The 22,790-nt window shown below is 41.2% G+C and overlaps 1 protein-coding gene across 1 annotated transcript; it reads left to right on the forward strand.

Annotated features, from left to right (window-relative positions):
* Positions 1 to 7,751: 7,751 nt before the first annotated feature.
* On the forward strand, positions 7,752 to 21,388 carry LOC131228714 (uncharacterized). The gene is made up of 7 exons (XM_058224561.1): positions 7,752 to 9,285; positions 14,188 to 14,304; positions 15,186 to 15,364; positions 15,946 to 16,039; positions 19,632 to 19,709; positions 19,798 to 19,899; positions 21,029 to 21,388. The coding sequence occupies exons 1-7, from the start codon at positions 8,797 to 8,799 to the stop codon at positions 21,161 to 21,163; spliced, it is 1,194 nt and encodes a 397-aa protein (XP_058080544.1). The 5' UTR covers positions 7,752 to 8,796; the 3' UTR covers positions 21,164 to 21,388.
* Positions 21,389 to 22,790: the final 1,402 nt, after the last annotated feature.

Below are 22,790 nucleotides of genomic sequence, written 5' to 3' on the forward strand. Positions count from 1 at the left end.
TATTCAGGAGGCTCTTGATGAGCCTGATGCAGAAAAGTGGAAGGCGGCGATGGATGATGAGATGGACTCGTTGCACAAAAATCACACATGGGAGCTAGTGGAGCTTCCTGTGGGTCGAAAAGCGATTGGACGTAAGTGGTTATTCAAAAGGAAACAAGATAGATACAAAGCAAGGTTGGTAGCGAAGGGTTATACTTAGAGAGAAGGAATCGACTTCACAGAGATATTCGCGCCGGTGGTTAAGCAGGTATCTATCAGATTCGTGTTGGCGCTGGTTGCCCAATACGATCTCGAGCTAGAACAGATGGATGTGAAGACTGCATTCCTGCATGGGGAATTGGAAGAGCAGATTTACATGAAGCAACCAGAGGGCTACGAAGTTAAAGGGGCAGAGAAAAAGGTTTGCAGGTTAATGAGGTCGTTGTACGGCCTGAAACAGTCGCCTAGGCAGTGGTATAAAAAATTTGATTCTTTCATGGTGAGTCAGAAATTTACTCGGAGTGAATACGATCACTGTGTCTATTACAAGACACTGAGTGATGAAAAATTCATCATCCTAGTACTGTATGTTGATGATATATTGATCGCCTGTCATGATATGTCTGAAATCAACATACCGAAGACTCAGTTATCTGGGACATTTGAGATGAAAGATCTGGGGGCTGTAAAGAGGGTTCTCGGCATAGATATTCATAGAGACAGGAAGAGGAGCAGGCTTTGGTTATGACAGTCAAAATACCTTGAAAAGGTATTGATCAAGTATGGGATGGATCAGGCAAAGTCGGTAAGCGTTCCCCACGCGGCTCACTTCAAGCTTTCCTCAGAACAATGTCTTAAATTCAATTAGGAAAAGCATGTTATATCTCATGTGCCTTATTCGAATGCGGTTGGCAATTTAATGTATGACATAGTCTGTACGAGACCGGATATTTCACAAGCAGTCGGTGTTGTGAGCAGATACATGTCAAACCCCGGCAAGCAACGTTGGGAAGCGGTGAAATGCTACTTCGATATATTCAAGGTATGAAAGACTACGTCTTAACTTTTGAGAAAACAGGGACAAAGTTGGTAGGGTATGTGGATTCTGACTACGCAAGCAGTATAGATTCCAGGAAGTCTACTTCAGGATACTCGTTTGTATTATCGAGTGGAGCAATTAGTTGGATGTCGAAACTTCAATCCGTGGTGGCTCTTTCCACGACCGAAGCAGAATATATGGCAGTGACGGAAGCTTTTAAAGAAGGTATTTGGCTTAGAGGCATGATAAACTAATTGGGACTTCAGCAGGAGACCGTGCTGATTAATTGTGATAGCGAGAGCGCTATCAATTTGGCTAAAAATTCTGTTTATCACTCACGTACTAAACACATTAATGTTCGTTACCACTTTATCCAACAAGTGTTTGAGGTAAGAGGCGTCACATTGGAAAAGATACACACCAGCGTGAATCCAGCAGACATGCTCACCAAGGTCGTTCCTACAAAGAAGTTCAAGTTCTGTACAACTTCTCTGGGCTTGGCAATGGCGTAAAAGAAGGACGGAGTGTGCACTAGAAGCGTTGATTGAAGCTATGATGCGATGAAGAGATAAAATGAGAGGTCAATGTGCTACACGGTTGAAGGTTGAAGACTTGGTGGAGATTGTTGTTAGAAAGTCTTCACCGCCTACGACCGGTCGTAGGGATTGCTCGACCGGTCGTAGGGGTCATCTCAACCGGTCATAGCCCATTCGACTCAAAGTCCAGGGAGCTCTCTTCTTTAGTGTCTGGGATTCACGATCGGTCATAGGGATTGCTCGACCGGTCGTAAGGGTCCTACGACCAGTTGTAGCCTCGGCTCAACTAGTCGTAGTTACACAGATTCGTTTCCGAATCTGATGCGGACTGTAAAAATTTGAGTCGGTATTTCGCAAAGTGCGAAACGAAGTTGCCTAAACTATAAATAAGGGTCCCTAGGGCTTTTCTAAAAGAGGAAATTATTCTAAAGCTTTCTAAAGAGGTTCTAAGGTTATCAAAGGGTGTAGCAAGGGTAAGATTCAAGGTTGTTTGAATCGGGTAAGTCCTCTCTCTTGTAACTTTCTTTTCATAGTGGATTTCTGTCGCTTTGTGACGTGGTTTTTTCTCGCAAGGGTTTTCCACGTTAAAACTTTGTGTTCTTCTGTGATTACTTGTTACTATTGAATTGCTATCTTAGATCTAGATCTGTGTGATTCTGCAGAGCATAAATCCCCAACAACAATTGCAAATCAAATACGTCTTCATATCTGAGTCAATACCACATCTCATCTGTGCAACTAAAGAAAGTAGTGAAAGCAACCGTGCTCATGTTGAAGTGTTCGTAACTACTTATGGCATAAAAAGCTTATCTAAAGTAACTTACGATTTAAACACTCCCTAAACATGTTTATTTGCTAAACAAGTAAAAAACCAAGATAAGTTTACTCTATCCATAAGTAGTTAATCTAAAGTAACTTACAATCCAAATGCCTAGCTTATCTAAGAAAACTTACAGACCATATGACCCCTTACCACAAGATACTTCACTATCAGTGTAACTGAAATATACAGAAGAAATGAAACATCTGTACTCTAATATGATCATAATCCATATACAAATGCCACCACCTGATTAAAGCTTCCGATTATCCAACCATCATTTCATGTGGGCCTCTGGGCTCTCCATCCGTATACTAGGGCGCGTGATTGTCGGTTTAAGTGGTGGGACCCACGCTACTGTACTATTCAAGGATGAAAAGGCAGTAGCGTGGATTCTACTCTTCATTGATTGGGAACAGAAAATTGAAATAAATAAATATCACACGTGAACAACATCATTCTCCCACCACCACATCTTCATAATTCCTATCATTTCTTGAAGAGGTTGGCTTGCAAGTCTTGCCACTTCTGGCCCACCATCTGATGATCCAGGCCTCTCATGTAGAAGATCTGACTGTAGATGGTCCATGGAAAAAATACACATGGCATAGCTAGAAACATACGTCCACATAAGAAGTTTTTTTGCTCAACTCCCTATAAATGGTGAGTATCTCTTAACGGTAAGATATTTTCTATTTAGAATATATAGCATGGGACGTTAGAGATGAACGGTCTGGATCATCACTTGGTGGGGTTGAAGGGCCAAGCAGATTGGGCTAGAAAAAGAAAGGAATTATATATGATTTGCCACCTGCAAATCGTTGCACTATACGCGGGAGTTTTCACTTATGATAGGTGGGGCCCATTGTTAGGTAATACAGATTATAGGTCTCTGTATTCCCACCATAGGTGGGCCATACGCCAAAAATGTCTTCGACTGGACAGTCCTAGTGACTAATCATGGCACTTCTTTTCAGTGGAATTCTGACCATTGACTTATTTCGCTTCTCAACCAGCTTTCTGTATTACCAAACAGTGATCAACGGTCTGGATTACCAAAACATGTGACCCACAAATCAAAGGTTTGCTTCATGAAGAGACCCATTTACATGCCACCACACGTGCATTACTGCTGATTATGATCGTGAGATCTCAGCCGTCCATCATAGAAGGTCTTAATGACCTGGCCTGAAAACTGTCACAATGATTTGATGGACCGCAGTTTTAAAACAAATGGGGACCCAACACCACCCACGCTGCGGGCCGACCACGACGTGTGTTTTATCCGCATTCATTTTTTATAACGAACTCAAAAGTAAAGTAGATCCAAAGCTCAAGCGGACCACACCACACGAAACAGTAAATATTCAACGCCACTACTAAAAACTTCTTTTATAAAAGTTTTAGATAAACCTGATATTTGTGTTTTCCTTTTATTTAGATTCATTCGGGTCCGTTTGGCTTTATCCAGAGATTAGATGAAAAATAAGGGCACGTTTGGGCCGTGGGATTAGAAGGAATTAGGTGGGATGGAATTTAAAAAACATAATTATTACCCATGGCAGGGATTGTCCCTTGTTGCTATGGGATAAAATTAATTCCATGTTTTGTTAATAATATGGTGGTACATTGAATGGATATACCCACCATCATTTGAAATTACTGAGAATAACACACATGTGTTATATGTAAACCGTTCATTTGTTTTGTAACCTCATTTTATGGCATAGGCCTAAAAATGACGCAGGTCCGGAACTTATGTGGTCCCAAAGAAGTTTTCAACAGTAAGTATTCAATCCCCGTTGCTTTCTATGGTGGGGTCCACTTGAGCTCTAGATTTACCTGTTTTTTGGTCCATGCTCTAAAATAATCTCTAAAAATGGGTGGACAGTGTGGATATAGCCCACACATCATGGTGGGACCTACTCAACTTGCTAACATTGAATGAAATTGGCACGCTACCTAATGCAATTTCATAAGCTGCTTTTCCATTTCTCCCAAACATAGAGTGGAATTGGCACCGGACCGAATGCAATTCCATCCCACCTAATCCCTTCTAATCCCACTGCCCAAACACGCCCAGGGTGTCATTTTCTCCATTGTTTTCCATGGTGCGGTCCACTTTAGCTTTTGATCTACTTACTTTTAGACTCATGCCATTAAATAAATTACTAGAAAAAATGAAAATGTGAATATAAAATGCATATATCAATGTAGGCTCACAGCGCCCAACGCCACCTAGCTGGTCTGTGCTGGGTCACCACCCATTCCGCTTTTAAAATGGGTGGCCAAAAATGTTTTTGATGTAAATTGACTGCCAAAACCTTTCCCTGAGAAGCTAGGGGGGGCTCACATAAGCGGATTGTGTGGGGGTCCATTGTGATTTATATATTTTATCCCATTTGTATATGAGATTTGAGGGCCTTGTCCCAAAAATGAAGAATATACAAGGCTAAAATGGACCACACCACAGGAAACCGTGTGAATTGAATGCCTACTGAAGAAGTTTTGGATCAAGCTTATGCTTGTTTTTTTCCATTCATCCATGTTTCCGTGATATTATGAATAGTTTAGATGACAAATAAACCCCACTAAACCCCACTTTGGAATTTCAACCCTCTAGCCGTATAACGTTTTCCTTGGACTAGGGACCTTCTCCTTAACCGTCATTGTCTGGGCCATTCATTGATAGTGTAGAATCTTCCAACTTTGGAATTTGTGAGCCAGATAGTATCAGCTGTGTGTTTTGTAAGATCAACGGTTTGGATCACGGAACCATGGCCCACATGTACAGAACTATGTGCTCCATTTCGTGATGATATGGACACTGCATTAGTCTATTTTATCTTAACCGTTCATTTTTTCTTGTACGCATGTGGCCAATCCTTTGATTGCATTGGTCTGATTTTTCGGTCACGGTGTTCTACAAAGTGGGGTTCCTTGATGAGCGGATGCGATCTCGCGTACCTGTTCATGGTCCACGTGTAAGGTGAGTACACTCAGAAAATGTACTCGAGTGAGTACATTTCAGAAAAGGACACCGTTGGACAGGATCAAGACATTTTTGAACTGGGTACGAACCGTTAGCCACTAAACGGACACGTGTCAGGGGATGGAAGCAAAGAGCGTTGTGGGCCCCAGAAAAATAGAGGCGTAGGCGGCTTATCCACCTTGGTTTCTTTTTTGTTCCGTTGAAACCATTGGCACGCTCAGATGTGCACACGTGTACCTCGTAGCTATAATCGTGCCGTCCATCTCTTACCTGCTTGGACAAAGTCAGCAAACTACTCCTTTTTATAAAAGGGGGGAAAACAAACGGTACTCTGACAGACTATGATATATCATACACGTGCACATCCTCACTCCATATATGGTCTGACGCACCTCAATCCACACCTTCCAAATACGGGTCCACTAATAATGTGATACCTGCAGACCAAAAATAGTTCAATGCGAACTTTTTCTAACCACCCATAGACATTTTCTTGACGAATTTCAACCGTCTGATTCATTTCTTCTAAACCATCCATCTTATGGCCACCGAACAGAGAGTTAAAATCATCCATTAACGTGGGTTTTGGCTGCATGCGTGCATATGATGAGTCATACACAGCAGAATACCAGGCACCATGACTTCCAATGTTTGAAAATCCCTCGCACGTGCACTCTCCTCTACCGCTATCTAGCTCGAGAAGAAAGAAAGGGTCAGGGTCTTCAAAGAGTTATCTGATCAGGCTTCGTATGACGCTTGATACACAGGCACTCAGAATTGTACACGTGGCATACATTAACTCAAAAAAACCGATCATATTGTCAATCTCACTGTATTGAATTCAAATTATCAAGATCAGATTAGTTGATCAATCCTAACATCTGAATCGTGGAAACTTGTTTGTGGAAATTGGACCGTTGGGAATTTTTATTTTTAACTTTCCAACATATTTCCTTCAATCGGATGGGAAGATAATCATAGAAGCTTAACCTTTGGTTCATGATGACCCCACAATGATTTTCATAATTTGGACGGTTTAATATTATTCCACGTGTGTAATTTTTACGTAATTTCCAAATGACTGCGTATCATCAATCGCACTCAGCCAGAGTATCAAAGTTTTTCTCGGGAGTCTCCCTACCGTTGCTATTCTTCCCTTCCTAGTACCTGAATCAAATATAAAACCACCCTTCTGTTTCATATAATTACTCAAACACCCCTACTCCCTCCATAAGACAAAAAAACGTGTTGAATTGCTGTCATTTGACAGAAATACCCTTCGAACGCTACAGACTTAATACTTTGATGAAGTTAGAGGTGGCTCAATCTTCAACACATGAAAAAACTTGTAGAAGATCCGAACCGATCATTAGATGGGGTCCACATTGGATTGACTATATGAAAAAAATCACGACCATCCGAGGATCAAAAACGCTCGATTGGACTATTGTTGTTGAAATGAATGGTTAAAAGTACATCAACAGAAAATCTTTAGCTGTCCATTCCTTCCTACAAAATAATCCAATCCAGGGGTACTATTGTACAAATAGATGTCCATCTTGTTATGTCATCCATCCTGTTGCTGAGTGGTGAGACCCACCTAATGGCCGGTTAGATCCTGCAATGGCATTTTCAGCACCCAACAAAGCATATAGGGGCATTTTCGTCATTCCGACAAAATATTGAATCCCTGGCATGCGATCTTCCAACGTAATCCAAAGCACACCCATCGGTGCCTCCGTCCACAGGAAGTTGCTGTGGTGGGAAACTATGTGGGGCCCACAGAGATTCCAGTGAAAAATCTACTCCGTTCATCAGTTTCTGAAGCTAAAAGCATGACATAAAAGAAAATATCAGGAAAATCCAAAACTCAGTTGTCCCACACAACAGGAAAAAGTGATAATGGAAAATTCTACCGTTGAAACCTTTCCTAGAGCCGATCACGATGTTAATATTCCATCCAAACCGTTCATAATGTTAATAACACTGGGATAAAGTCTTTTCACAAATATCATTCTGATCCAGAACTTATGTGGTCCGCACAAAGTTTCCAATGGCGTTCATTCAATTTACTCTGTTTCATGTGGTGTGGTCCACCTGAATTTTTGATCTGTCTTATTTTTGTATCAGTGTAGTATTATGATCCTGAGAAACTGATGGACGGAGTGGATTTCTCATGGACATCTCTTTGTGCCCCAAATAGTTTCCAACCACGGACACCCATCACCTGTGCCTACACTAATTTCAAAATTCCCAAAATACCTATCTCTCTTCTCTCTCTCCACCTCCTATTTTTCTATCTAAAAACAAACAGTCTTTTTTCCATCTCATTCCCTCAAATTCCAATCTCTAATTGCAAAAAAAAGATTGGAATTTTCTTTTCTTTTTCTTTTTCTCTTTTTTCTTTTCCTTTTTTTTTTTGAAATCTCCTAGACCCTTCTTTCAATCTATCATCCCGTTAAAAAAAAAACTTAGATTTTTTTTTCCTAATCTTTTATGTTCTTAAGAGGGCAAAAACCCAATTCATTTCAAATCTTTCAAATCCTTGAAAGAAAAAGGAAAAGTCCCATTAAATTTCCTTATTTTAATTGTAAAAATTGCTATCTTTAAAAAATAAAAATAAAAAATTTCCACACCTAATCTAATAAAAAATAAGAAAAAAAAAAACCCATTTTTTAAAACATCAAGTCTGTAAATTTCACAGATAGGCTCTTGAATGGCATAAAAGATATTTTCTTTTTTAATTGGGCTGTAATGCGTCAAAAGACCCATTTTAAAAGAACCACCTTTTTCAACCAAAATCTCTCTGATCAGATATCATGCTTTAGTTTAAAAACAGGGGCTTTTTGATGGATATAGGTATGTGGGGTCTTGATAAGATGCCATGCTGGTGATTTTCACTCAATTTTAAAAAAGAAAAGAAAAGAAAAGGAAAAAAAAAAAAAACCCACTTTTTCAATCCCCTCTCTTTAGATTTCAAGCTCTAATGCATCAAAATGGGACGTCAGTGGCTTGAAATCCATGTCCTCCTATTAGATTTCAACCTCTAATGCCTTCAAAGCAGCCTTTTGAATGCTTCCAAAACATAGGTTTTATTCAGCTATATTATCTTAGAAAAGCCATTTAAAAAGAGAGGAAAAAAAACCACATTTTACCATCTCCTCTCATTAGATTTCAGGCTCTAATGCCTCACAAAAGGCGCTTTCAATGATTCAAGAGATGGGTTTTTGCTACCCAATCTTCTTTTTGAAGACCCAATACTGAAAACCCCATTTCTCATCTACTCATCAGATTTCATTCTGTAGTGCCTTGAAAAGGCCTCTTCCATTGCTTCAAAAACATGGTCTTTTCCTAAGCTTGCAATGCTCTCGAGAAACAGACCATAAATCTCCTCAATTCCCTTCATTTTCAACTTCTTCCCCCAAAAGAGATGTTCGGAACCGAGGCGCGGAGAGAAATCTCCCGCGATTTCCAATCCCAAAGCCCTTATTGGATGACCAATTACATATCCAAAAAAGCCAACATTTCTGTCAAATTCCAAGACATCTACGGTTTCACCGTCGAAGGGAATGTCGACGACGTCAATGTGTTGAATGAGGTGAGAGAGCGGGTGCGGAGGCAGGCCCGGGTGTGGTGGTCCTTGGAAGCCAGCAAAGGCGTGGATTGGTATTTGGAGCCTAAATTCTCTTCGCTTTCGGAGAGGATTGTCGTCTCCAAGCTTAAGTTATCTGTCGTTGCAAATACAATTACTCTGAAGAGGCTTATCAGGAAGGGAATTCCACCTGTTCTGAGGCCCAAGGTGTGGCTTTCCTTGTCCGGGGCTGCCAAGAAGCGGTCGACAGCACCAGAGAGCTACTATGATGATTTGATCAAGGCCGTTGAGGGGAAGGTCACGCCTGCAACCCGGCAGATTGATCATGTAAGTTCATCATTATTCTTATTTGGTTATGTTGTTTGCTTTCAATTTTCTAGAAATCTGATTGCAAATTGTAGGATTGACTGTGAGGATTTTGTTTATTACCTCTGATTTGTTGATAGGATTTTCTGATTGATCTACCGGACCTTCCAAATGTAGGCGGCCCCACTGGGGATGGATTGTATGACTGAAATCAAATTGATCGGAAGATTGTAGCCATCAAATGGATGTTGAGATGAATATGATCAGTGGTGTGTATTCATTGTCTGATATCAGATGGTGGATATTTTCCAATCAATGTAACCATGGGTTTTGCTCCATCTAATCTGTGGCATGGATATCACATTGATTGGATGATTGTACCATCCAATTGGTGTCCATCAAGTGGACGGTTAAGATGAAAATGATCAGCTATGTATTCAATGTCCAATATCAGATGGTGGAGATTTTCTGATCAGTGTGATCTTGGGTTGTGCTCCATCTAAACTGTGGCACACATTTCTACTCTAGATTCAGTTATATTCATGTTGCATATATGGTGGGGATTCATCGCCATTAAACAAATGGTGGAAGAGCACATGGTACTCTAGCCCAGTTGATGAATGCTGCCTCTATTTCAAGGTTCTGTGAGACGGTAAACTAAACAGCATGAACATGGATTATTCAAAATGATTCTTATGGATGGTCCTGATTTTTCCATTGAAAATTTTCCCAAAAAAGCTTTGAGAAATGCTTCATTTGAACTCAACACTGTTACAACCTTTTCCTTTAAAAAAAAAAAAAAAAATCTTTTGATAGGTAATCTGGGCTCAAACCCAAGACCTCAATGTCGAAACACATCCTATCTACTGTTGAGCTATGGGCTTGAACCCAACACTGTTACAACCCTGGCTTCCGAAAATTGAAAATGTGTGTTTCATGGAGGCACATGGATTTCGACGGTAAAAAACAATACATAGGTTTCACCATTTGAGGCTTCGTTTGGCTAGGCCATGAGAAAAATATTTCACAATGTCTAGGATTTCTATCTTCAAAAATCATGAAACAACACTTGCAGAGACACAGAAAGGTTGTGGAAGACCTCTTCCAATGTATTTCAGTGATGCTGTGATCAACAAAAGCCTTTTTCTTAGCATGGCATGGGAGTGGAGAAGGCCCTAAGGGGAGAATATTCTAGAGATTATCCTTGTAACTTTATGGTTGATTTGCATTGTGCAATGGGATGCTTTTGAAAATGCCAGCACTGTCTTGATGAGGTTTTCATTAGGGCTAAGTTGAATGTCATCTCATGGGATACAATCCTCAAACCCTCGTCATCTTGCTTTGTGCCATTTTTGTTCTTGTTGGTCTTCTTTGTAAATTCTCTGTGAGAAAATCTCTTCCTCCCTTTCCAATAAAATTGATGCAATTGCTAAAAATAAAGTTTTCTTTCCAATACAACACGAGCGCCATTTTGCAATTTTTGAATGGAAATTCTACCAACAGTAGAAATTCCAAAATCACAAAAATAATAATAATAAATAAATAAATAAAATTCTGCTCTTGAAATAGCCATGAACAAAGCGTTGTGTTAGTGTTTCTTTTAAATATTGTTCATTCCATCTCTGGTGAAATGATAACATTGTGAACCATTGGGGCCCATTTGGTGTTGTTTGTAGGAAGTGCATAATTGATTAACAATAAACAATTTCTTTATTGTTTACCAGGGATTTTCTTATGCAAAAATAAACATATTTGGTAAACATATATGAAAAAAACAATTGGACCACTATGTTGATGGTTGATCAAAGAAGAGGAATGCTCACCTGCGCACCTTCTTGCGTGAGCACCCGTGCATACCTTTGCACATGTCATGGGCACAGAATCTGAACGGTCCACGTGATGCGGCACCCCTTGAAACCTCACGAGCCCAACTTTCAGCCTGATACAAAACTTTGGTGGGCCATGGCAAAAGGAAATAGTTTCCTCCCTTGATTTGCATTTCTCTTTGCTATGGCCCACTAGAGTTTTGTATTGGGCTGAAAGTTGGGTTAGCAAGGTTTCAGGGGGTGTTGCATCACGTGGACCATTCAGATTTTGTGCCCGTGACACGTGTGCAAAGGTGCGCACGGGTGCTCACATGAGAAGGTGCGCAAGTGAGCATGCCTCGATCAAAGAATTAGGCTGGTAAACTAATAAGAGCTATTTATGTAACAAATCTATGGCTTAGAAGAACTTTCTCAAAAAAAATTGAGTCATCCAATTGTTTCTAACATCATGACCCACCTGACAAGTGCACCAGCCTGTTTTTTGGGTGAGAACATCTTAATAATTGGACCCACCTGATGGATGACTTTGATGTTGCATCTGTCTGCCACAATGGCACATGTGGTGCATGTAGTCGGGATGCCTTCTGCACACATTGGCTGAGCAAACCTCTAGGAGAGCTTTGCGGCATTGTATGTAAGATTGGATTTGAAAAGATCCAACAAAAGAGAAAAACTTTGATACTTTTGACAAAATGTGATGGATGATGTGCAAGCATTTGGAAATTACTTTGAAATTGCACACGTGGCATGCAAGTATTTAAAATTAAACTGTCCAAATTTAAGTGTATCATGAATCAAGTATTCGGAAATTACTTTGAAATCGGATACATGGCATACACGTATTTAAAATTAAACTGTCCAAATTTAAGCGTATCATGAACCAAAAATTATGCTTATCTGATTATCTGACTATCAGATAGGTGCACATTTATTGGCGGGTTAAATGGAACTCTCCAATGGTCATCTTTCAACAAACAAGAGTCCACAAATCAGAGGATAGGACTGTTCAACCAATCTGGTTTTGGGGTTGTCACTTAGTGACAGCATGTTTCACAATTTAGAAGAGTCCAGATCCTCTGCTTGCCACAAACAGGAAATTTTTGTTTTCATGCATCGTGATTGGTCCACGTCTTCACTGATGCTGTCAGCACTGCTGCATTAAATGCAGTTTGATGATGAAGCCCAATCACAGGGCAACAAACAGGAATTTCCTGTTTGTGGCAAGCAGAGGATCTGGATTCAATTTAGAGTTAGTGTATGCCACGTGTGCAATTTCTGATTGCCTTTGTGATACCCTGCTAGAGTATCAAATAACTCCCCCCTACAAAATAGTTCTATTATGTACTGTAAGGGGTCGTCTTTTAACGAGGGGCCTCATGTAAGGGGATGGAACACATGCTGAAGATTGGGTGGACAGCATGTGTTAGAGATCCAGGCCACTCATCAAGTAGGGTACACCTTGATCATGCCATAGGCCAGAAATGGTGTGTGGTCTGCTAAACAAGTGGATAAAACATGGATGACAAAAATGGGCAGTTGGAAAACATGTGTGGCTCACTTGATGACCGTGTTACCTTTTTTGTTGTGTGTGCATGTGTGTGTGGCATGTTAACAATTTCATCCTATCTGATGAATGTCCTGGATATCTAACGTGTTGTATGGAAAACATGTGTGGCTCACTTGATACTGTGCTACCTTCTTCTTCTTCTTCTTCTTCTGTGTATGTGTGTGGATGTGTGTGTGTGGCATGTTAACAATTTCGCCCTATTTGATGAATGGCATGGATATCTAGCACATGTTGTATGCATAGAGATCTAACACATGTTCCCCCTCTCAACTGAGGGTCCACCCATTTAGCACAAAATGCCACTTGGAAACGTCTTAATGCAGGGGCATTTTCACACCGAGCTCGAGTGGGGTGGCCTGTTGGATGCAGAGGCACACCCGGGGTGGGTGGCCCGTGTGAGGTAGAACCCATGTGATGTGGGGTCCACGAGGGGGGTTCGGTCGAAGACCTAACCCCTCTTAGAAATGTCTTAATGCAAGGGCATTTTCACACTGGGCTTGAGTGGGGTGGCTTGTGGGATGCGGAGGCACACTCAGGGTGGGCGGCCCGTGTGAGGTGGGTGGCTTGTGTGAGGCAAAACCCTGTGATGTGGGGTCCATGAGGGGGGTTCGCTCGAAGACCTAACCTATGGGATATTGGGCCTGGCCTATGAGATAAAGGGATTGATTCGCCACATTCTATCAATTCGAGCTTTTAGAGCAGGTGGTTAATTGTCCTCCATCAAAATGGTATCAGAGCAAGAGGTGTCTGATTAATGCAGGGGCATTTTCACACCAAGCTCGAGTAGGGTCCCCTGAAGGAATTGATTAGTTGTCCTGCATCATGTCTCCATATCGCAGAGGAAAACAGGCACTCTTTTTTGTAATTGCTTCCAGATGTTTTTATCACTTAATTGAATGTGTTTGGTAATTACAATCTTCTAAAAGTGCATAATTAAGCAACTCCAAACAGGCCCTTAACTTCACTAACAGTGTGGGCTGGGCACATTTGATCCATCCCAATAGTGGAAGACTGCCCATAGAAGCCCTTAAGAGATGCAACATATGAAAGAAATTGTGCAACACAAAGGTCATCCACATGTGGATAAAAGAAATAGAATAAAGGGGTCAATATCTTATCTAATTTTCCTTTCACATTCATCTCTCTATTGCAGTGTTTTGAAACCAGGACCGGACCAGGCAGTCAGACGTTTTTGGACTGAAACCAACCACCAACATGGTCTGGGTCAATTAAGGTGTACATGTGGGGGGGAAAAGACCTCTATCATATAGATTTCAATACTAGGATTTCTAAGTATAGTTTCTTAATTTTTTTTATTTAATATAACTCAAGTTAATTTTTGAGCTGAAACGGGTTGGGGGTTGGACCGAACTGCTCACAAAAACAGGTAAGGTTCTGGTCCAGGTTTGAAAACATTTCTCCACCTTGTTAATTTGAAATGGTCACTTATTTTGTTGAAGCAACACTTTCTATTTCTAATGCCTTCACTTGCCTTTGACTCATTTCTCTCCTTTCTTGGAATATATGCAGGATTTACCACGCACATTCCCCGGTCATCCTTATCTGGATACAGAGGAAGGCCATGCTGCTTTACGGCGTGTCCTTGTTGGGTATTCTTTTAGAGATTCCCATGTTGGGTATTGTCAGGCAAGTCCCATTTGTTTTGTTTCATTACTGACATTGCTCTCTTATGGTAATTGATTCTGTTCGTTATCACATTGGGGCCACATTATAGCATTTGTCACTCTTTTTGGCTCAACTTATCAGTGACTCGCTTTTCATTCACATGTCATACATGGATGCGATCTGAGCCGTTCATCATGTAGTATGTACCTTGGATGGGCCATATACCAAAAAATTGCACTTATAGGACATTGGGAGCTATTTGATACTCTGCCTACGTATGACGCTTGGTGTGCAGGCACTTAGAAATGGTACTTGTGGCATATATTAACTCAAAGTAAACCATGTGGAACTCACTGTTGCTAAATCACATTCAACAATCCTAATCTCTGATTCGTGGACACTTGTGTTTTAAAATAAGGTCAATGCATATTTTTCATTTTCAATTGTCCAATAGATGTTCATCAATCTAATATTTAAATTACTGAAGATTAATTTTTAAACTAGTACCCGTAATTTGGACGGTTTAGTGTGAATTACCTATTTGCCACTTACGCAATTGCTCAGTAATTTCTAACTTCCTGCCTGCATATCATTCATTATACTTTGCCAGAGTATCAAAGTATTTCTCATTGGACGTAGCCATTTTGTTGGAGGACTTTGGGGGAAAGAAAATTAATGGTTATAAAGAAAATTATTCACGTTCACTTGGATTGGAAATTTTCAATTGGTGCACATTTCAAATTTTCAAGACATGGCCGTCCAAGGTAGGGCTTGTGGTTGAGATTAGGTCGGATCGTATAGCTGTTTTCCACTTCTATGAAAAGTGAATCACTTAGAGAAAGTGACAGACATCCTAGGCTTTCTTGTGATTTTGTGCCTTGAATTCTCATGAAACGGTGCAGGGTTTAAATTTTGTGGCCGCACTATTGTTGCTAGTGATGAAAACAGAGGAAGATGCGTTTTGGATGCTTGCCGTCCTCCTTGAAAATGTCTTAGTAAATGATTGCTACACCTATAACCTATCTGGATGCCATGTCGAGCAAAGAGTGTTCAAAGATTTGCTTTCTCAAAAGTACCCCAGGTATTTAATTCACAATCCGTTCGACTTCATCAGCTGACTCAGTGCATTTCTCATGAGCGCCAGGCCCTGCACTTGAATTGGACACGTGGCACAAGAGTTCATGATCCGAACTGCATTTGGAGGTGGGTTCCACAATCGATGGACCGCTCTCTGAAGGCCATTTCCTGTTCAATGATGACCTTGGCAGTTTTTTTTTTCCTGCTGTCGATTTCTAGGTGGGTCCATGGTTTTAAATAGCGGTTTTGTTGTGTGACTCGTTTGGAGACCTGAGCGTGCCACTCGTGCTGATTCATTCTGTTTGATCCGTTTCTGTCCTTTTTTCAGTTTGGTGACTAGTTTTGTTGCCCGAGTCGACTCTGTTTTGGATGACATTTAGATCCATGGTACTCGTATTGTTGTAGGATGGTCAAGACAATCAGTAAGATTTTTTCTACCATGGCCAATCCATATTAGGATGAATCCAATGAAGATCGGATCATGGACCATTGTACCATGTGTCCTATGTTTTTAGTACATAACGAGGAGCACCAGTGCATGGCACCCAAACAAGAGAATCTCTTTCTCATATTGGTAAAATGCAGGATTGCTGCCCATTTGGAAGCAATGGAGTTTGACGTTTCCCTTGTGACCACAGAGTGGTTCTTATGCCTCTTTTCTAAGAGCTTGCCATCAGAGGTAAGAGGAAGTGGACCACTGTTCTTTTTCTTTATTTAGATGTTTCGAGAAAGAACTGATATGACATTTAGACATGAAGAAAAGATCAAATAATTACTTCTTTATACATGAAATTTCATTAGAATTTTCTCTTGAAAGAATAACAATTTTGGCCTGTTGCATTTGACCATCATGAACGTGGCCTAGTTTTTGAAATAGGCATTATTTGATAAATCAGACATATAATGATGGTTCATGTGAGTGCACCAAGGTATTCTATAATGGTAATGGTGGCCGTAACAGCCACCACCGTTACCTTTACGATACGGGCTATGATAGTTGTTACGGCCTTCGTAATGGCTATTACAGTTCTTTTCTTCTTTTCTTTTTTCACTGAAAAAAAAAATGTATCAGCCTGTAATGGACTGTTATGGAGTCATTACGGCCTTTATGGGAAGCGTAACGGACCCACGGGGGCTGTAATGGTTGTTGCGAGTCATTTTTCCGTAACGGCCATTCTGACTGTTACGACACCGTAACATGTAACAGTTGCCACCATTACTAACGGCCATTACAACACACCATGTCAATGCACTCAGAAGTTGTACACAGGGCATGTGTAGCTTAAGTTGAACTGTCCAAATCATGAGCCCCACTGTAGTCATTACATAAATTAGTTATGTTAGACAATCCTAAACTTTGATGAAGTTGGACCTCAGCTATTTTCTCTCAAGCCCCCCCAATAGATATCGGCTAATTTTCCAGTTAGGTTATAATTTTAGTGTAGTTGTTTATTAGGAGCCATCGGAACTGGGATCCACAATTTGGGCAATTTGAGTCACATGTATACCTCATGTACTTCTGAGTATGGGTATCAATGCTTGGTTGTTTTTGGTATCCTTATATCCCAAGTCTGTACAAGTGGGGCCTGTGGTATGGTGGTGAAGACCGTTGATTTGATGGGTCTCATCATGGATTGTGGGTGCCCCAATTTTTTCCCAGATCAAAAAATCAAACCCTTTGATATTCGGTCTATATATTATTATGCAAGGTTTTACATATCATTATCATTACATGAATTTCACCCCTGGAATACGGAAACATCTATTGATTTCGTCGATTTTATTGTGTAGATACTGGAAATTATATCATTATTTGAGGAATACGTTAGGAAAATGATGGAATTTGTGTGTGTGTGTGGGAAAAGGTTCCATGAGATCGATCTCACGAGAGCTTCCCTTGAGGTCAAGCTCTGTGGGCCCCACTGTGATGTGCTGGACATCCGGACCATGCTTTTGGTGGATCCTCTTTAGGTTATGGGATGTCCCAAAAATCAGCCACATTCGGAATTCAAGTGAGCTAGACAATCCGAAACCATGTGAAATCACTCTGAAACATATAAAAGCACTTGGTGGGGCCCACCTGAGTTTTGGAATGACATTAAATTTGGTATGACCCCTCATCCAAATGAGACACACACAATGGATGGGTTGGATGTCTGAACCACATCTCAGTGGGCCCTATAAACAATCAGGAAGGTTTTAGTGGTTGAGCATCCACTCTCAACTATTGTCTATGGTGTGGCCCACCAAATCATGGATTCACCTGAATTTTAAGCCCATGGCCCACCATGGAAGGGTGCGTCAAATTGATGGTGTGGATGTCCAACACACCTCACAATGGAGTCCATAGAGCTCAACCTCATGGGAAGATCCCATGAGGTCGACCTATAAGTGTGCGTGCATGCGTGCGCACTATCAGACAAAAGCAGTGCAATTATATCCAACATGAGTTCATATCGTTCAAATATCATACAACACAACTAACAACACACGCACGCATGCACGCACGCATGCAAACGCGCGCTCACACACTCAAAACTGAAGGGGGAGGGAGGGAGGGACCTACAAGCCTACGCCAAGCCGTCATCGCTACCTCCACTATGTGGTCATAATACTGTTGCTCTACGTATTGCCAGTACTATTTATAGCTCAGATAATGAGTGTACCTAATGGTGTAGTTTTATTTTTTGTTATTATTATTTTATCTATTTGAAAATTAACTCTTCAAAAAGAGAGGAGTGTGACCAATCTGTATGCCAACTAACACTCATCAACATATAACCTTCCACACTTGTATTACATTTTAAAGGGTAAAAAGGGAGAAAATTAAGGATTTCTCCAATTTCCTTTATTTTTAACATTCGAGATTTTGATTTCCCCCCCTCGAATCCATTCCATGTCAATGCATGAAAATAGACATGGATTTCTACTAGAAATCCATGCTATTATGTACAAAGAAAACAAATTTCACCACCTCTTCTCACGTTTGAGTTCTGGCCTGATTTCACCTTCAAGTTGTTATTTCTCTCCCAAATTTGTGTATTGATGTAAAATAAAAAAATAATAATAAATAAATAAATAATAAAAACATGAGTTGTTAAAGCACTCTTAGGAAGAAACCCCCAAAAAGATTTCCAAAAGATTGAAGTTTTTTTGGGTTTTCCGATTTATTTATTTTTTGATACATGCAATAATACATCCCATGTTTGTTTCGCTGAGGTGCAATACAGATATATCCGGCTGATATTATTGATTGTATTGGCAATACAAAGAACATTGTTGCTATGAATATGTTTGCTGTATTCTTTTTCTTGTTTATTTGTAGGCACCACCTATTCATGAGTCTTCCAGTATGGGAGATATCTGGGACGTCCATGGCACGTCTCATCAAATCAACATTCTGATCAAGTGATAAAGTTCAATCACCTAACAATGGGCCCCAAATTTTTAGAACTGAAGGCATCAGCAATCTGGATGTTTGCTTTGGCTTAGGAGTCTGCCCTCATAAATCCTCCCCCTTTATATCTCACTCTTATCACTTTCGACTTGACAAGCTATCATTTCTAGGGGAAAAAAATGGCATTAGATCAACAAAAATGCTGAGGCAATTTTCATGAAGAGGGGATTTGTGGTACGCATGGCAATGTGATGCATGCATGCAGGATCTGGTCCACTCATCAGTTGGAGGACACCATTAACATGTGCCTGACACAAAATAAAAAGAAAAAAGGAAAAAAAAAATATATAGAAAAAGGTTCTGTCGTCAGTTGGGCCATGTGTATGTTGGGTATGCGTGGCACATCTGATGATGAGTGAACCATACTGGCCCACTGAATGGTGGCATCCACCTAGTGGCAAGTGGCCTATCCTGGTCTTTACCATACACACATGGCACACATGATGATGAGCGGACCATATCATCTTTTGGGCTATAGGGAATGTTCATAGTAGCATCCACTTGATGGATGGCCAAGATCTCGCATGCATACGCCATTTCATGTGTTCTGCTAATCGCCTCAAACTCTCCTCGTGTGTGATGTAGGCTAATCATGTCAGTTTGTATCATGATTTTTAGACTCGGTTCAACTTGTCCAGGCTCGAGTTGAATCGCAACTCGCCCAAGTCAGGGGCTCGTGGTATCGAACCGGATTGGGGCAGTACAGAATCCGAGTCCACCTCAGACAGTTGAATCAGACTTTCTCTGAGTCTTGAAACCACAGTTTGTATGCATTTCCTGTGACTAAATCCTCTATCCATGAATCCATTTTCAGACAACGATGCGAGTGTGGGACATTCTTTTCAATGAGGGAGCGAAGGTTCTGTTTCATGTAGCCTTGGCAATCTTCAAGGTATCAGTTTCACATTTTCTGCATTTTCCTGGCTTCTGTTTGCCACATGCGGTTTAAATTGTATTTCTTGGTTGTTGTTGCATTGCAGATGAGGGAAGAGGAGTTGCTGATGGCCCACCAACTCGGCGATGTGATCAGTATCTTGCAAAGGACAACCCATCATCTATTTGATCCTGATGAATTGTTGACGGTAAGATGATCGTCTTTAGAGCTTTGCTATGTTCAGACACGTTTGTGAGGTAGATTGTGTACGCGGCACCGCATGTGCCAACATGGCCATGCCTACAAGATCCGCCCCTTTCATCAGAGGGTTCTTGCTGTGCAGGTGGGGCACAGTTTATGAATGATTTGTAGGGTGAGAAAGAACTTTTCTAATCCATCCATATGTTTCTAAAACTGTGGCCCAGTTGATGAGTGAATAGCCTTATTTTTTGGGTGAGAACATCTCCGTGGTTAGACCCACCAAACGGATGGCTTGGATATTTCACCTATTGGAACTCATGGCATATGTGGTAGCTTCTACATCATCTTCCTTGCACATGCATATGTGCTTAGAAAAGCTCTAATGTTTAAACAAAATACTTCTATTTATACAAGAATGCAGGACTATTCTGGCTCTGATTGAATATCTTTCGATCAATTGTGGGGTCCACTGAGATCTTGGCCTGTGGTCCATATCAAAATTCAATTCAAGGAGTAATGCATGGAACCATGGACGAATGAGAGGGTGAATTGCAATAATAGCCATCTCAAACAACATGTGATATGTGGGCCGTCCATCATGCGTTTCCTGCCGTTCATCTCCATAGCCCACAAATCAGGCCACTGTTCACAAGGTGGTTGCGATTGTGGAAGATAATTGGGTACTGATAGGGTCCACATTCAATATGCTCGTGTGGCCGCCTGATGAATAGTCTGGGCTGATATTTGGGCCATGGATGATACATTGGGACCCACATGATGATCCAATTAATTGTGGGGACCACTTAGATCTTGACCTGTGGTCACTACTAAAATTTGATTGAAGGAGCAACCCACAGAACACTGGATGAATGAGAAGGCTATGCACACGGATAGCATCTCAAACACCATGTAGATGAGAGTCTACAAATCAGGCCACAGTTCATAAGGTGGATTGCACATGTGGAAGATTATTGGGCATTTGATAATGTATCCACATTCAATGCACTCATGTGGGCCACCTGATGGCTGGTCCGGGCTGATATTTTAGGCCATGGAGTATATATATATTGGGCCCACCTGACAATCAGCCCAGCAAGAGACATGATCTACTCTATCATTTTATTATGGATCTGCAGGTTGCTTTCGATCAGGTCGGTTTGCTGACGGACAATACCATCACAAAGCAACGGAAAAGGCTGGAACCGGCAGTCATGGCTGAGCTCGATGAAAGGGTGAGACGGCTCAATTCTCCTAAAATTGACGATGAGTAAGCCATCAGTGATGGTGATGCTGGGCCCATGTCTGCCGTCCCTTTGGGAGACGCATCATGTAATAGTTCCATCGAGAATTCATCTTCTGGTGAGCCATTAAAGGTAAAAAAGAAAATTATAATACAACATACAGTTCTTTCTGTGTATTCTAACCTGGGCTTTGAATGAACATATCATGCCCTGTAATTTTGGTTTTGGTTCTAATGGCAATGCCATATACCTCAATTGTGTGTATACGCTTATACTGAGCTATGATCCTGTTTGCCAAAGTAGGCCCACCTATGATCACAATGACTGTTTGATTGGAGGGCTCCACTGTGGATTGCATATGGCCTGATAAGCTTTTCAGGTGATCACTGCCATTGGATTAAAAAAATTCTCTACATCGATTTTGCTGGACTTGTTCGGATGGTTATGATCATCCAACAGGGTTTTTCTCCTCAACGGTCCACCGTGATCATAGGTGGGCCCACCGGCCCCACAGGAATTTGGGCATCATTACATCCAAACGTGTGTTATGGGGGTTATGGGGCATTACCATCTTTGGCAGTTGCACATATAAAAGGGTTTATTTGTGGGCCCCACTTCATTTCATAGCGGGTTCTGCCATAAAGGGTCTTATGCAACTGCAAGAGGATGACTAATTGAACGGTTGGTATAGTTCGTCACCAGATAAACATTTTGGATCGCAGAGGTGTACCCAAACACTAGGGTGCAAATGGGTTGGACTGGCCACTTGCTCCTACCCTATAGATTGCTAGGCCGAAATGAAAACATCCAATAATTCCACTGAGCTGTGTGTGTAGGGTTGACAACGGGTTGGGTCCTTGAGATCCTGGACCCAAGCTGATTGGGCTCCGGTCTTGCCGGGTTCAGGTCATTTTGGGTCAGAGGCTATAAGGACCCAGAACTGGATCCAATCAGGTTCCCATCGGTTAATTTACATAGTCAGGTCCACCCAAATAAATGGGTTAGATCACAACACATACGTGGAGATGGGCTCTCATACATGTGTGCCTCAGCAAACTGTTCCAGTGTGAGAATACATTGAATATTATTATGGTAATTAACTGGACCCAACCTATAACCAACTCAATCCAATCTTAACCAGATCCAACATGTACCACACTAGACCTAGTTTTGAACTGTCCAAAAGAGTGGACCAAAACCCAACCTAATTTCTAAATAGGTCTGAGAAATTGGACCCAGACGCTCAAAAATCCGGCCAGGTCCATTGGGTACCAGCAGGTCGAGAGCGGATTGTCGATAGCAGATTGCATACTGAGTAAACTGTGGGGCCCACACGCTATGTATGCATCTTATCCACACCATCCATCCATTTTATCAGGTAATAAGACCAAAATTGAAGCATATCCAAAGATCATGCGGACAACACCACAGGAATCCACCGTTGAAACCTTCCTATGGCCCATAGTGATGTTTTGGATCAAGCTGATATAGAAAAATGGATGGATGCCGTGTATAAGATACATGATGGTGCCCCCCACAGTTTACTGTGGAATGCAATCCGCTCTCCCCGGCAGGTCCAGGTACCCTTTGATAACCATAGGCTGTGATGTGAGATGATACAGGAAAGCCATTAGAACACCAATATGGTGAATGACAG

This window comes from Magnolia sinica, chromosome 16 (genome assembly GCF_029962835.1).
Source record: "Magnolia sinica isolate HGM2019 chromosome 16, MsV1, whole genome shotgun sequence".
In the NCBI taxonomy this organism is placed as follows: Eukaryota; Viridiplantae; Streptophyta; class Magnoliopsida; order Magnoliales; family Magnoliaceae; genus Magnolia; species Magnolia sinica.

Bases quoted from the DNA above. Each gene is read 5' to 3' on its own strand.
- LOC131228714 (XM_058224561.1), top strand. From the start codon at position 8,797: ATGTTCGGAACCGAGGCGCGGAGAGAAATCTCCCGCGATTTCCAATCC. The intron at 9,286-14,187 runs GTAAGTTCATCA...GAATATATGCAG, and splicing joins CAACCCGGCAGATTGATCAT to GATTTACCACGCACATTCCC. The intron at 19,900-21,028 runs GTAAGATGATCG...ATGGATCTGCAG, and splicing joins ATCCTGATGAATTGTTGACG to GTTGCTTTCGATCAGGTCGG.